Source organism: Nicotiana attenuata, chromosome 1, assembly GCF_001879085.1.
Source record: "Nicotiana attenuata strain UT chromosome 1, NIATTr2, whole genome shotgun sequence".
Classification (NCBI taxonomy): Eukaryota; Viridiplantae; Streptophyta; class Magnoliopsida; order Solanales; family Solanaceae; genus Nicotiana; species Nicotiana attenuata.
In genome coordinates, this window is record NC_031989.1 from 94,586,994 (window position 1) to 94,601,372 (window position 14,379).

Below are 14,379 nucleotides of genomic sequence, written 5' to 3' on the forward strand. Positions count from 1 at the left end.
TTCTAATATAATTCTTTTAAACAAATATCTTCCCGATATAATTCTTTTAACAAATATCTCCCTAATATAATTCTTCCAAATAAATATCTTTCGAATAAAAATTCTTTCAAATAATATTTTTCGAATATAATTCTTTCAAATAAAAGTCACCATGTGACACCTCATTTCAAATCATAAAACACGAGTCTCAGCCCATTTTCATATTTCCACAGCACCTCGTGCCAATATTTCTATCACAACCGCACGGACAACTCACGTGCCAATATAAATTCATTATATTTCCCCGGCACCTCGTGCCCATATCATAATCCGCCCGACAATATTCACAGGCTCATAATTTCAACATATATATCTGACTATTATCAAATTTACTAAATTTATAAAATAAATTGCACAATATGTAAAAGAACTCACAAGAAATTCACAACACAACATAAATATTACTAGCACAATATCCCTTCATCAGCACATAATAATTACCAACACAATACCCCACATCATCACATATCATCCCTGACAATAGCCACCCTTATCTCTCCAATAGCCACCCTTATCGCTCCTATAATAGCCTCCCTTATCGCTCCGTATAATAGCCTCCCTTATCGCTCCGTATAATAGCCACCCTTATCACTCCGCCAGACAATATCCCAACATACATAACCACAGTGAAATGCCACCCTTATATCCACGTAATATCAACAATGGAATGCCTCCCTTATGTCCTCATAATAATAACTCAAATTACACAATAATTGACACAGAATATTATCACAACAACACCATACAACAATTCATATCATAAATTGTCCATAAGCCACAATCACTTCCAAAGATACAACAAAATCAATTAATTTCACAACGAAAAGCCCAAGGCTCCACACAAGGTATACAAAACTTCAAAACAACAACAAGGATGGAAAAATAATTCATCATAGGACGACACCTTCTTTAATCCAAATTTTCGATAATTATATTAATGCCTCTCCTTACCTTATTTAATTATTTGCACACGAAAAAATCCATAATATAATTATTTCCGAGAAATATCAAATCAACAATCACACGAAATTCACATAAATTTCCAAGTCGCAATCACACCGAATTCTCTTATAAATACAAATTCAACAAAACAAACACTGAGGCATGACAATTCAAGGATTTACTAAGTTTCCACAATTTTTCAATTTAATTCTTAAGGGTGTCTACAACTTTCAGCAGGCGTAATTTGCACATATAAATCAAGTACGTACTCGTCAGCTCGCGTGCATGATTTTTCATTCAAACAATTTCCACATAAGACTCAATGCCTAAGGGAAAATTCCCCCACACAAGGTTAGGCAAGATACTTACCTCAATCCGGCCAATTTAATACTCAATTTAGCTTTTCCTTTACCAATTCACCAACGCTCAGCTCAATCCCAATGAATTTCTTGAAAAATCTTCGAAAAATCGCCACAAACCGAGCTCCCTAGGTCCAAATATGAATTAAAAACCCCAAATCTCGTGTTTATAATGCACCTTCCGGATTCCCACACCGCTGACCGCGGAAAATCGCTGCTGACCGCGGTGGATGTTGACTGCAGTGACAAGCTTTAGTGTTTTGGCCATAACTTTCGCTACAGATGTCCAAATGCCTGTTATAATATGTTTCTGAAAACTAGATTCAAAGAGCTACAACTTTCGTTTTTGAATCATCTCAAAATTCCTTGTAGATCAAAAGATATAAGCTTCCGAAGTTGGACCAACGACCTGCGGATTCTTCATGACCGCGAACCGCGGAAAAACCTCCGCCTCAGCGGTAAGACCTCCGCCTCAGTGGAAAAACTTCCGCCTCAGCGGTAATACTTCTGCCCCCAGCGAAGATTTAAGCATCAGATCCATTTTCTAAGTTCCGGAATGTCCGTACTTGCTCAAAACTCACCCGAAACACAATCGAGGCCCCGGGACCTCAACCAAATGTACCAACACATCCCATAACATCATTAAAATTTAGTCGAGCCTTCGAATTACTCAAAACAACACCAAATCCATCTCGGGTTCAAACTTTTCCAAAAATCTTCTATTTTCCAACGTTCACCGAAATGCCTCCAATTATCCTACGGGCCTCCAAATTCAAATCCGAACGCACGCCCAAGTCCAAAATCTCCATACGAAGCTACTGACATCATCCAAAACTCATTCCGAGGCCGTTTACTTAAAAGTCTAATTCCGGTCAAACTCTCATCGCTTAAGCTTCCAAAACTAGATTCCTTCTTCCAATTCGACTCCGATTAATACGAAAACAAAATCCAACCACGCACGCAAGTCGATACAGATAATATGAAGCTGCTCGTGATCTCAAACTGCCGAACCAGACGCAATTGCTCAAAACGACCAGTCGGGTCGTTACAACTGCTTCCTCAAATTTTCAATCACGCTAATATTACTGTTGGCTGCAATCTTTACTTTAGAATGATCTTCCGGTTTGAAATAAAAATCCCAAATCTACACAAAATATATTTTTAACTCATAAGAATGAGTCCTAATTTTGACTTAATAGTTTATTTTGATATTTATACCTTATAAAAATAAATTAAAAAAGCAACTACAACTGATAAAAATTACAAGTATAACTGATGTTGGGATAATCTTAAATACAAACATACAATACCTTCAAATTTGCTATCTGCCCCATCAACCTTTTTTTTTTTTTTTTGTGTTTCACTAACTGAAATTGTATATCCTGAAATTCATCCTCAATCCCTTTTGCTCGTTTCTTCTCATTTGCAACTTGATTATAAATTTTGGGAGTAGAATGGGAAGGTACTTTAGAAATAGTTGTCAGACCTTCCACCCTTTGCTCCCTAATCTCCCCAATTGAACTCCCCATTTGCGGACGCCTTTGGTTTGCATACCTTTCAGGAGTTTCATACAACAACTCAAATCTGGTACGAGAAAGTGGTAAAGCATTTTCACTACTTCCTGAAGGAGAATCACAGTAGGTATCCCTGATAGCCTTGACAGCCGAGACATCCAATTTCAATCCTCTGCCCAAATAATTGTTCAAAACATTTTGTTGTGGTTGTTTTGACTTCTCCATTGTTGCAAATTTTGCGGGGGAAAAAATGAAGGCCTAAGATTAAATTATTCATAAAAACTGATGTAAAAATGAATTAAACATACAGATTCTAGGGTTTTCTTACCTTAAAGAGAGAAAACGAAGAAGTAATCGGATATTTATATGGATCAATAAGAGATTTATGAGTTAATTTGTATGATATTATGGCACGATTCCATATCAAAATTATCGCCGCCATAAAGAAAATTGATCGTAATACCCATAAATCCGTGTGAAAATTATCGAAAGCGTTAATTAGTGAATGATAAATAGGAGAAGCAGAAATATCCAGAGTATATGAAGGCTCCATCAGCGAGATACGTTGATGGAGATACGGAACCTAAAAATACGGAGAGAGAGAAAGTAAGAAAAAAAGGTAGTTCCCTTGATTAGTGCAATCCGTTAATTTATTAAATATTGAGACTAATTTTTATAATCTGCTACAAATTTAAAAAAAGTGTTTTTTGTGGAATAAACGAGAAATGCTACTATTTATTTAAATAATAGTTCAAAAGGGATCAAGCATATAAAAATCTCATCATTATTTAATTTGTGATCCAATTAAATGTACTAGCCCAACACTTTTATTCTGAATTTAAATAATTAACCCAATTTATTAGCTACAATATATGTTTGGACTAATGTCTTGAATTTAATATGGTCCAAATTATTTTATAAATTTAAATTCGATAAAGTTTATGTCACTACCCAAACCCCGATCCGGTCGTGATGGCGCCTCTCGTGAAGACAAGGCCAGCCAACTAACCCATTACGCCTTTTCAAAATAGTTAAATATTAATAAACAGTCTAAGTATGAGTAGATAACCACGAACTAAGCAAAAGATTTTTATAATATGCGGAATATAGCCCAAACACAACCCGATACCGGGGTGTCACAAGTCACGAGCATCTACTAGAGGTCTAATTACAACTGACAAGTCTGAATGTACTGAGTACAAATAAATGAAATAAAGAGGAAGAAAAGCAGTGCTGCGGACTCCGGCAACCACCTTGCTAAACTCCAATGACTCTGCCTCCGATCAGTCAAAACCCGCTGCCGGGTGTATAAATACCTGAATCTGCACACAAGGTGCAGGGAGTAAAGTGAGTACTCCAACTCAGTGAGTAATAAAGGTAAATAACAACTGAGCAGTAAGAAATCACATAAAGCAAATCAACATGTTGTATAGAAGCAGAATAAAATCCTTTAGGAAACCAATGAAGCTGTGAAATCTCTCAAAACATCTTAACTCAGTTTAAACTTCTTTGAAAATAGCCTTTTCAACAATTACGCAAATGAATGCAAAAACAGTTAGTGCAGATAAGCACAGAAATCCGCCCCTCGGGCACAGAACCGTAGTTTATCAGCTAAGAATGGTAAGTAAATATAAAAAAATAAACATATAAAGGTTCGCCCCTCGGGCAATATCTCAGAACAATACCAGCCCCTCGGGCTCACTCTTAGAACAATATCAGTCCCTCGGGCTCACTCTCAGAACAATATTAGCCCCTCGGGCTCACTCTCAGATCAATATGGGTACCGACGCTCACTCTCAGATCAATATGGGTACCCGCGCTCACTGGGGGTGTATAGACTCCAGGAGGGGCTCCTTACGGCCCAAGCGCAATATCAAGCCATCTCATGGCATCAACTCTCGGCTCTCGGCCTTACATCACTCAAGCCACCTCGTGGCGTATATATGTATCTCAGGCCCTCGGCCTCATATCACTCAGTGTATCTCACATCTGGCCCTCGTCCGCACTCAGTCCGAAAATCATCACAAGCCCCTCGGGCATTAGTAAAATAATAGTTCTCAGCCCAAAACATCATTTGAAAATATCATTTAAGTCTCAAAACTGAGTAAAAGTGGCTGAGTTGTAAAACAGTGGAAAACAGCATGACTGAGTTCAAGTAATAAGTCAATACAGTGAGGAAATAGTGATAAAAATCCCCGAAGGGTTTAAATAGTTGGCACGAAGCCCAAATATGGAAATCAGCCCAAATCATGATGATAACAAATAAGTTTCAGTCAAATACGCGGTAAAATCATCAAGCGGGACGGACCAAGTCACAATCCCCAATAGTAAACGACCCCACGCTCATCATCAAGCGCATTTCTCACCTCAATATAGCACTACGATGTGCAATCCGGGGTTTCGAACCCTCAGAACATCATTTAAAATCATTACTCACCTCGAACCGGCTAAATCTCTAGCTCGCGATGCCTTTGCCCCTCGAATCAGCCTCCACGCGCGTCGAATCTATCCAAAATCAGAACGAATACATCACAATATGCTAAGGGAACGAAGCCCAAGCGAAAACAATCAATAACGGGCACAAATCTCGAAATTACCAAAACCCGAGCCCCGGGCCCACTTTTCGAAATGCAGAATTTTTCACATCATTAGATTCCTTATCTCCCCACGAGTTCATACATACCAAAAGTTCTCAAATCCGACCCCAATTGGTCCTTCAAATCCCCAAATCAAAATCCCAAAATTCCAAGCCCTAGTTCTTCCATTTTTAGCTTAAGATCCCTAATTTTCTAGGTAGATTTCACAATAGAAACGAGTTTTAAGTTCATAAATCTTACCTCCAATCGATTGCCCTTGAATCCCTCTTTAGTTTCCTTCAAAGAGCTATCAAAAAGATCAATAATGGAGTAAATGAGCCCCAAAATCGCGGATGAAATAACTTAAAAACATTCTGCCCAGGTCTGACCCTTCCTTCTACGCGATCGCGGTCAACGCCTCGCGATCGCGATGCACAAATTTAAGTTGACCAACTTTTACCTTACGTGAACGCGACATGCCAGTCGCGAACGTGATGCTTCTTCCGGCTTGACCTTCGCGAACGCGTCCGCTCCTATGCGAACGCGATGAATAACTGACATCGGACCCCTCAGACCCAAACCTCCTTCGCAATCGCGTATACTCACTCGCGAACGCGATGCAATCCCCTCACAAGCCTTCGTGAACGCGTCTTTGACCCTCACGAACGCGAAGCTTACGAAAACCCGGCCCTTCGCGAACGCGGAGGCCAAAAATGCCTGCAACTGCTGGAACAAAATCTGCAATTTTCCAAAAACCAAAATGGTCCGATTGGCCACCCGAAACACACCCGAGGCCCCCGGGACCTCAACCAAAAGCACCAACACATACTAAAACCTTATTCAAACTTGTTCCAATCATCAAAACACCTCAAACAATATCAAGTCCACCAATTCACATCGAATTCAAGCTTAAGTTTTCTAAAAACTTCCGAAATACGCTTTCGATCAAAAACCCAACCAAACCACATCCGAATGACCTGAAAATTTGCATACACATCCCAAATGACATAATGAAGCTACTGCAACTCTCGGAATTCCATTCCGACCTTTATATCAAAATCTCACCTATCAACCGAAAATCGCCAATATCTCAACTTCGTCAATTCAAGCCTAATTCTACTCTGGACCTCCAAAACCAATTCCGATCACGCTCCTAAGTCACAAATCACCTCCCGAAGCTAAACGAACCATCGAAACTCACATCCGAGCCCTCTAACACCTAAGTCAACATCCTGTTGACTTTTCCAACATAAGCCTTCTTAAAAGAGACTAAGTGTCTCATATCTTAGCAAATCCTCTCCGAACACAAACTAATCAAATCGATCACATAAAACACGGATAATGAAGCATAAAGAAGCAGAAATGGGAGAAACGGAGTGGTAACTCATGAGACGACTGGCCGGGTCGTCACAGTTTAAATGCTTACAATGTCCATCATAGAGATTTTTATCATTGATCAAGTGAAATGGGTAAGGCCCAGTTGAGTAGAGAGCCCATATAAATCATATTCATAAACTACAAAAGGAAAATGGAAATCAAACCATTCTTCTAAACCGGACCTTTACACAAATACAACAACAATAACAACCAAGTAGAATTTCACCAGTGGGGATGGGGAGGGTACAATGTACGCACACCTTACCCCTACCCCAGAGGGAGCGGGATCTTTATACAAATAGCCAACTAAATTCACTATTTATTTTTTTAGCTGATACGCATGGATTATACCTGTTTATACATGATTATGCATATATTATACATGACACATATTATATATCCCTAGCTACTTTTAATTTAAGCGATTAAGCGAATGGCTCTTTAGGTTAATTCTTTTAAAACAATACCGGCTCCTTATTTCGGCCCAATTGTAGCTTTGCATTGTGCTTGGTGAAAATAGGAAGAAATTGATGTATAGCCACTTTTCAGATTGCTAATTAAATTTCTTTTAAATTAGTTAAAACTAGTCTTAGGGTACGCGCTTTGTGCGTGTATTTCATCTCAAGAAGTATAATTTTCTTAAAAACTAACATAAATATTATTTTAAAATTAGCATTTGATTTACATAATAAAGGTAAACAAAAAATATAAAATCATGAAAATGATGATTTGGCAATCCTATTCAATTACCTCAATGAAGGAAGAAGCTCTCCCTATAAAAGTCCTCAAAATTCTAATTTTTTTTGTACTGCAAACAATATAAATTATTAATTATATTTATAATTTATCCAACATAAAAAGCATTAGTAAGAGTAAAAAAAGTCGATCAACATTCATGTTAGAATTTTATAATCTTAAAATACTATAGATATAAATAGATAGATTATACTCGTCAATCAACTTTATTTCGGTGGTAATTAATAACTTCATATAAATTACTCCATAAATTTCTAGGTTATTAGGAATCATAAGTATTTTCAGTTGTTGTTAGGTTAATACACAGAACTTCAATAGTTATTTTTATACGGATATTTGATTTTCAAAGTTAATGTTGTTAGAAGATAATTCTTATATCTCAAAAATAAAAAATAACATATTTATTATTATTTACTACCCATGATTAATAGTCATTATTATAATATTATAACTAACTTTTTATTAGCCTTAATGACTTTAATTTGTAACAGCCATTTCAATAGCCTTTGAATGATATTTAATAATTTTCAAAACGTTGCTTACAATCTGAAGTTAAAATCTTTGGATTATATATATATATATATATATATATATATATATATATATTCTTTGGGTAGGAGAGTGAACAAAGTTAAAACTTTTCTTCCCTTTTCTTTTGTGTTGGGTTTTCTTTTATTTAATCTTTGTTGTTTCTGCTCCTAGTTTATACTAGAAGAGCTTGTTGAATCTTGGGGGATACGCCTAATTTTATCCATTACGGTGTAGGCGAAATATCCTTAAGGACAGTGTCTTTGACACGCCTCAAGCTAAACCTTCTATTCTCCATAATCATCCAATATTTTTCCAACAATCTTAAGGATATTTTTGCACTGTGTTTATGGAGAATATCAATTGTAATGGTCGTTACATGCTACTCAAACTGGCCAACGCGAAAGAAACATAAGCATTCTCCATCAATTCTAGAATCTCGAGAGTACTAGACGATGTGAATAAATAATATTATTGTATGTCGTTTTTCCTGGTTCTACTTTGGAATACACTTTTCGCAAGTTGCTGCTTCAATTTTATACATTGTTTCATTGTGGAGGACAAAATGCACAACAAAAATTAAGGTATGCTTTTTTCTAGTATTTGAATGTGCCTAAGCCTACGTAAGTGTAGATTTTATATAGTTATGTAATTCAATCAGGGGTACAAAATTATATTTATTTAAGAAATCACTTTTTTTCCTTAAAGCTCTCAAAAACTTTTGATTATTATTGTTAATTAAGAATTACATTGAAAAGTGGTAACCATCTAATAGAAAAAAGTGGGTTAATGACGAATCTCTTCCACAGAAAAAATTGACGAAACTTACTATGCCAAGTTTGACAAATTTTTAATTGAAGTACTTTCATTTTTTTTGAAATCACATGAACAATTTTTATCCAAACCTTTATCAAGACAACGTGCTTCGAAAAAAAAATTCCTAGATAAATGTTCTGTCTGTTGGAGGGTTAATTCTATTTATGTAATTGGAAATTGAGGTGAAGGAAAATTGGAAAAGCACATAAGATTAAATGGTTTGATTCTTCTTGCGATGATGTACTAGATTTAAATATTTATTTTACTTTTATTACTTAAGATATTGGGACTTTTTAATTAATTGATAAATTACATGTGTATTGGTCCATACGATAATCTTCGAGGTGAAGCTATATATTAGCTTGTTATTTATAAAGTAGAACTCTTTATGAGTTGTGAAAAGGTAATCTCCTTAATCTGAAATTTTTGAAAATGTGGGGGACCATGGTGTCCAGAGTTATATAGCATGATCTTAAGAAGGAAAAATGTGAGGAAAAAATTATTTGTTAATGTTATAATAAAGCTTACAAATTTGAGATTTTTTGTGGCAAAAATTTGTATTGGAATATCAAAAACATGTTATATGTCTGGCTTTGAAAAGTTATGCTGCTTCGCGTCTCTTAGTCATTTGGGTGAAGAAATCGTTGAATTAAGACCCCTTTCTTACTAGATATTTTTGTTGAAGTTAAAACTGTTTCTATATTTAGAAAATTTTACTTTGGTACTTGACTATGGAAGATTGAGAAAGAAAATAAATCCTTATGTGTTGAAAGATGTTTCAAAAGGTACTTGTACATAAGTCAAGTTCCATTTCATTTGAGATGATCTTGAGAAATACTATGAGTTAGTATTCTATGTGTGGATTTTCCACTGTATTAGAAGGATACAGTGATGATATTGAATCTCTGATTCAGATGTGAAAAACTCACTAGTGATTGTGTGATCATCTTTTGATGGGGTGTTATGATATTGGAATTATTTGGCGATGAGGTTGATTAAGCAACCTCTTGGTGAGTTAAACCGACAATAATTATGTCGATGAATTGTGATTGCCAAGGCGCAATAGTGTGACGACCCAAAGGGGTCATCACCTGTTTTCTTACCCATTCTATACTTCCGAGGCCTTGAAAACCCCATTTAGGGTTGCTTCGATTTGCGTGCGCAGTCCGGGCGCGTAGCCGGAAAGCTTAAATATGAATTCTGTGTGAAAAATACAAATTTTTGATATTAATATGAATAAATTTGACTTCGGTCAACATTTTGGGCAAATGAACCTGGACCCGTGATTGACGGTCCCGGAGGGTCCGTAGGAAAATATGGGACTTGGGCGTATGCCCGAAATCGAATTCCGAGGTCCCAAGCCCGAGAAATAAATTTTTGTGTGAAATTATTTTCTGGAAATAATTAAGGAAATTGAAAATGAAATTTGATTAAAAGACTATGGTATCGGGCCCGTATTTTGGTTCCGGCGCCCAGCACAAGTCTTATATGTGGTTTAAGCACTTTCTGTAAAGTTTGGTTGAAAACGGGCGTCGTTTGACGTGTTTCGGACTTAAAACTCTAAATTTGAAAGTTGATGAAATTTGAAGAAAAACTAGTGATTTGAGGTTTGATTCATTATTTTGATGTTATTTTGGCGATTTGATCGCACGGATAAGTCCATAGGATGTTTTTGAGGTTGTGCGCATATTTGGTTTGGAGCCCCGGGGGCTCGGGTGAGTTTTGGATAGGTGTCGGATTGCATTTTTGCATTTTTGAAAAATCTGGTGTTTTCAGTTCTACAACTTTCGCATTTGCGAAGCAGGTCTCGCAAATGCAAGCCTGGCATCGCAAATGCGAGAAGAGGGAGTCAGCAGTTGGGGTCGCAAATGCGACCAAATAGTCCGCAAATGCGAAGTCGAGCAGGTCGCAAATGCGACTCTTTTGCTCGCAAATGCGAACCTCCCTTTTTTCCACTTAAGGTCGCAAATGCGAGATATAGTTCGCAAATGCGAAATCTGGGGGAATTCTTTGCGAACCCAAGTTCGCATTTCCCACATCTGCGACCTGCATATTTTTATACTTAGTCGAATTTTGAACCATTTTTCACCCCATTTTCAAAACACAACTCCTTAGGCGATTTTCCAAGAACAAGACTTCTTCCAAATCATTTGTAAGTTGATTTTTACTCATTTCTTTCAATCTTTAACATCATTTAACATGTTTTCAACTTAAAATCAAAGATTTTCATGGGTGAAATTGGGGGTTTTGGGTAGAACCTAGGTTTTCTATAAATTGGGGATTTGGACCTCAATTTGAGGTCCGATTTTAAAAAAAATTGCATATTTGAGTTCGTGGGTGAATGGGTAACCAGGTTTTGGTTCGAACCTCGGGTTTTGACCACGTGGGTCCGAGGGCGATTTTGGAATTTTTGGGAAAAACTTTGGAAAATTCATTTTTATGCATTCAAATTGATTCATTTAGTGTTTCTTAAAGTAATTAAGTGACTTGTGACTAGATTCGAGCGGATTGGAGGTGGAATCACGGTGTAAAGCTATAGTTGGGACTTGAGTTGAATTCAAAGCATCGAGGTAAGTGTTTGGTTTAACCCTAGCTTGAGGGAATAGGAGTTGAGTCTTATTTGCTACTTGCTAATTGTCGGGTACGATGTATAGGCATGGTGACGAGTATCTATACATTGGTGTCTAGCATGACTGTGAGTCCTTATTTTGCGAATAGTTGGAATTTTGTTATATTTTCCATGTTTAATTGATGACTTCTATAAGTTGTAAAGATCTTGTGAAAGAAATTGTGATCTTTGAACTTCGTGGAGCGTTGGTTCGAGTTGAAATACAAATTGTGAAGGTATATGAGATAAGTAAATCTTTGGAGCATTGACTCGAGTGATAATGTGAACTATGTGATAAAAGTGAAAGAAAGAGAAAGAGTTATTATCTATTCCCTTGCCGGGACGTTGAGATTATTGATGTCGTACCCTTGCCGGGATTTAATTGTTTTATTGTGTTCCCTTGCCGGGATTCCTATTATTATTTGTTTATTCCCTTGCCCTTGTTTGTGATTGTTGTTTGGGTGAGGAAGAGAGTAAAGCACGAAGGGTGATGCCGTGCAATGTTTGTTTATTGTGAGGAAAAAGTGTAAAGCACGAAGGGTGATGCCGTGCATTATTTGTTTATTGTGAGGAAAGAATGTAAAGCACGAAGGCTGATGTTGTGCATTGTTCGCTATTGTGAGGAAAGAGTGTAAAGCACGAAGGGTGATGTCGTGCCGCTCGATGTACCATTCCGTGCCAATTCTATTGATTATATGTGAGGAAAGAGAGTAAAAGCACGAAGGGTGATGCCGTGCACATTTTGTTATTCTGATTGCTTGGTCAGGATGAGAGTAAAAGCACGAAGGGTGATGTCGTGCATTTGTCTTTGATTTTCCTGATTTCTTTGCTGATAATTGAGTTATGTTGTCCTTTACTTCTATTTATTGATTTTCTTGTTGCTATCAGTTCAAGTGCATTACTTGTCTTATTCCATTATTTTTGTGATTCTTTACGTTGACATTTCCCTTTATCGTGTTACTTGTTATTATTGAACCAAGGTGTCCTTGCGCAACGTTATGTCTTGAATTTATGCCTTAATTGCTACATGATTATGTGACCTAATTGCTACGTGACATTCAACATATAAATTACTAAATTGCCTAATTGCCCCCTTATAATCCATAATTAATTGCTATTTGTCATTATTTGTTTTCCTTAGTAAATCATAAATTTTGTGTACTTGTTGTCTTATGAACTTGTATTAATTGTAGCGTTTGTTAGAGTAAATTTCCTTTTAGAGGAACTGTTGATTTATTGAAATGGGAGCGGGTGGTACGCCTACCACGAGTGATATTGAAATGGGAGCGGGTGGTACGCCTACCACGAGATATTGAGAAATGGGATCGGGTTGCACGCCTGCAACAGGATGAGTTGAATATGAAAGTTGCCTTATCTCTTCATTTACTGCTAGAAGTTAAATTGTAGATGTACGCTTTATTATTCCTGAAATTCTATTTCTAACTGTTGCCCCTGAATCATGCTCCCCTCCCCAGCTTAAATTGTTATTTTCTTGCTACGTCTCCATTGTACCTGTATATATATCTGCACAGGTTTATTTGGAGGTCTGGTCCTAGCCTCGTCACTACTTCGCCGGGGTTAGGCTAGACACTTACCAGCACATGGGGTCGGTTGTGCTGATACTACACTCTGTGCTATTTTGCATAGATCCCAGGCTTCAGACAGCAGCAGCAATAGAGTGGGAGCAGGCTTTCAGTCTAGTGGGACCCGAGGTAGCCTTGCAGGCGTTCGCAGGCCGTGGCGTCTCCTTTCATCTATGTTCCTGTTTCTTTCATGTAATTCTGGAGACAGTGTCGAGCTTATTTCTTTCAGACCTTTATGTGTAGTATTCTAGACCGTCTGTGAAATTGTGACACAGGTCTTGGGTAGAGGCCTTGGTTGAAATTTTTCGCAATTCTATTCAATTTTCTATAATATTGAGACTTTTGCTTATTATTTAATTTCATTGCTTTGTATTATTGCCGATAATGGTTAAAAGGAATTATGTTATTGATGAAAAAAGTAATTAAATTTGGCTTGCCTAGTTCTCATTAGTAGGCGCCATCACGACTCCCGAGGGTGGGAAATCCGGATCGTGACAAATAGCCATTGTATGAAAATAAATCTTTCAATGGGAAAAGTAGACACATTTTTTTAAGATATAATGTCATAAAGCAATTGCTTCGAGATGAGAATTTTTTATGCATACTATGTGCAGTCAAAAGAAGATTTGGCCGATCCTTTGACTTATAAGTGAAACATCGAGGGGTTGAGACTTTTGCCAATTTGAGATGTATCAACAATGATGGTAACCCAACCTATGTGATTGGAGATCCCATGAAGTAGGTTCATATGGGTAATAACAAGTCATTAGCTGATCAAACATGCACTATTAAATTATGTCTCTTCCTATGGTGTATGCGTATATAGTGCAAGACTGCAAGGAATGTGAGGTTGAGTTATTATACTCTTAATCCAATAATCCATAGCCCTTTATAGGTGGTGTATTGAGCTGCAAAATACACTTGATGGATGGACCTATATGAGTGTGGAGTGGGGCCGCTCCTATGAAATTTGTGGCGAAATTTCTAGAGCACTCATGAAAACCAGGCGCGCGCGTGGCCTATTAGCGCAAAACCGCGATAAACAACAAAGTGTGTGGAGGTATAATGTGATAGATAAGATACTAAACTTACAAAAGAATTCTTGGTTCATAGAAGTTTTAAACTTCACCAATTGTTCTGTAAGTTTAATCTTATTTTATCTAGGTCTGGTTCATAGTCCAAGAGACACCAGATTCGACGCATTATGCTCATTTGTGAAAACCCAGCAAAATTTCTATTTATTTATTTGTGATATATTTTGAGATATGTGGAGGATTGTTA

General features: G+C 37.0%; 2 protein-coding genes across 3 annotated transcripts in view; both read right to left on the reverse strand.

Annotated features, from left to right (window-relative positions):
* Positions 2,018-3,452, reverse strand: LOC109241750. Of its 2 annotated transcripts, none has more exons than XM_019408536.1 (2): positions 3,183-3,452; positions 2,018-3,070 (listed from the first exon to the last, which is right to left on the reverse strand). In XM_019408536.1, the coding sequence occupies exons 1-2, from the start codon at positions 3,405-3,407 to the stop codon at positions 2,630-2,632; spliced, it is 666 nt and encodes a 221-aa protein (XP_019264081.1). In that variant the 5' UTR covers positions 3,408-3,452; the 3' UTR covers positions 2,018-2,629. The 2 variants fall into 2 exon arrangements, with proteins under 2 accessions (XP_019264081.1, XP_019264071.1); XM_019408526.1 differs by having other exon boundaries at positions 2,018-3,073.
* The window catches only part of LOC109238622, a 27,425-nt gene continuing 18,932 nt past the window's right edge, over positions 5,887-14,379 (reverse strand). The window contains exon 3 of the mRNA XM_019405108.1: positions 5,887-6,168. Coding sequence (XP_019260653.1) covers positions 5,887-6,168 — 282 coding nt within the window. The remainder of the gene's footprint in view (positions 6,169-14,379) is intronic.

What these genes read in the sequence shown, in the direction of transcription:
- LOC109241750 (XM_019408526.1), bottom strand. Translation starts at nt 3,407, where the DNA reads ATGGAGCCTTCATATACTCTGGATATTTCTGCTTCTCCTATTTATCAT. An exon ending in CTTCGTTTTCTCTCTTTAAG is followed by an intron (nt 3,074 to 3,182) that starts GTAAGAAAACCC and finishes GCAACAATGGAG; the next exon opens with AAGTCAAAACAACCACAACA.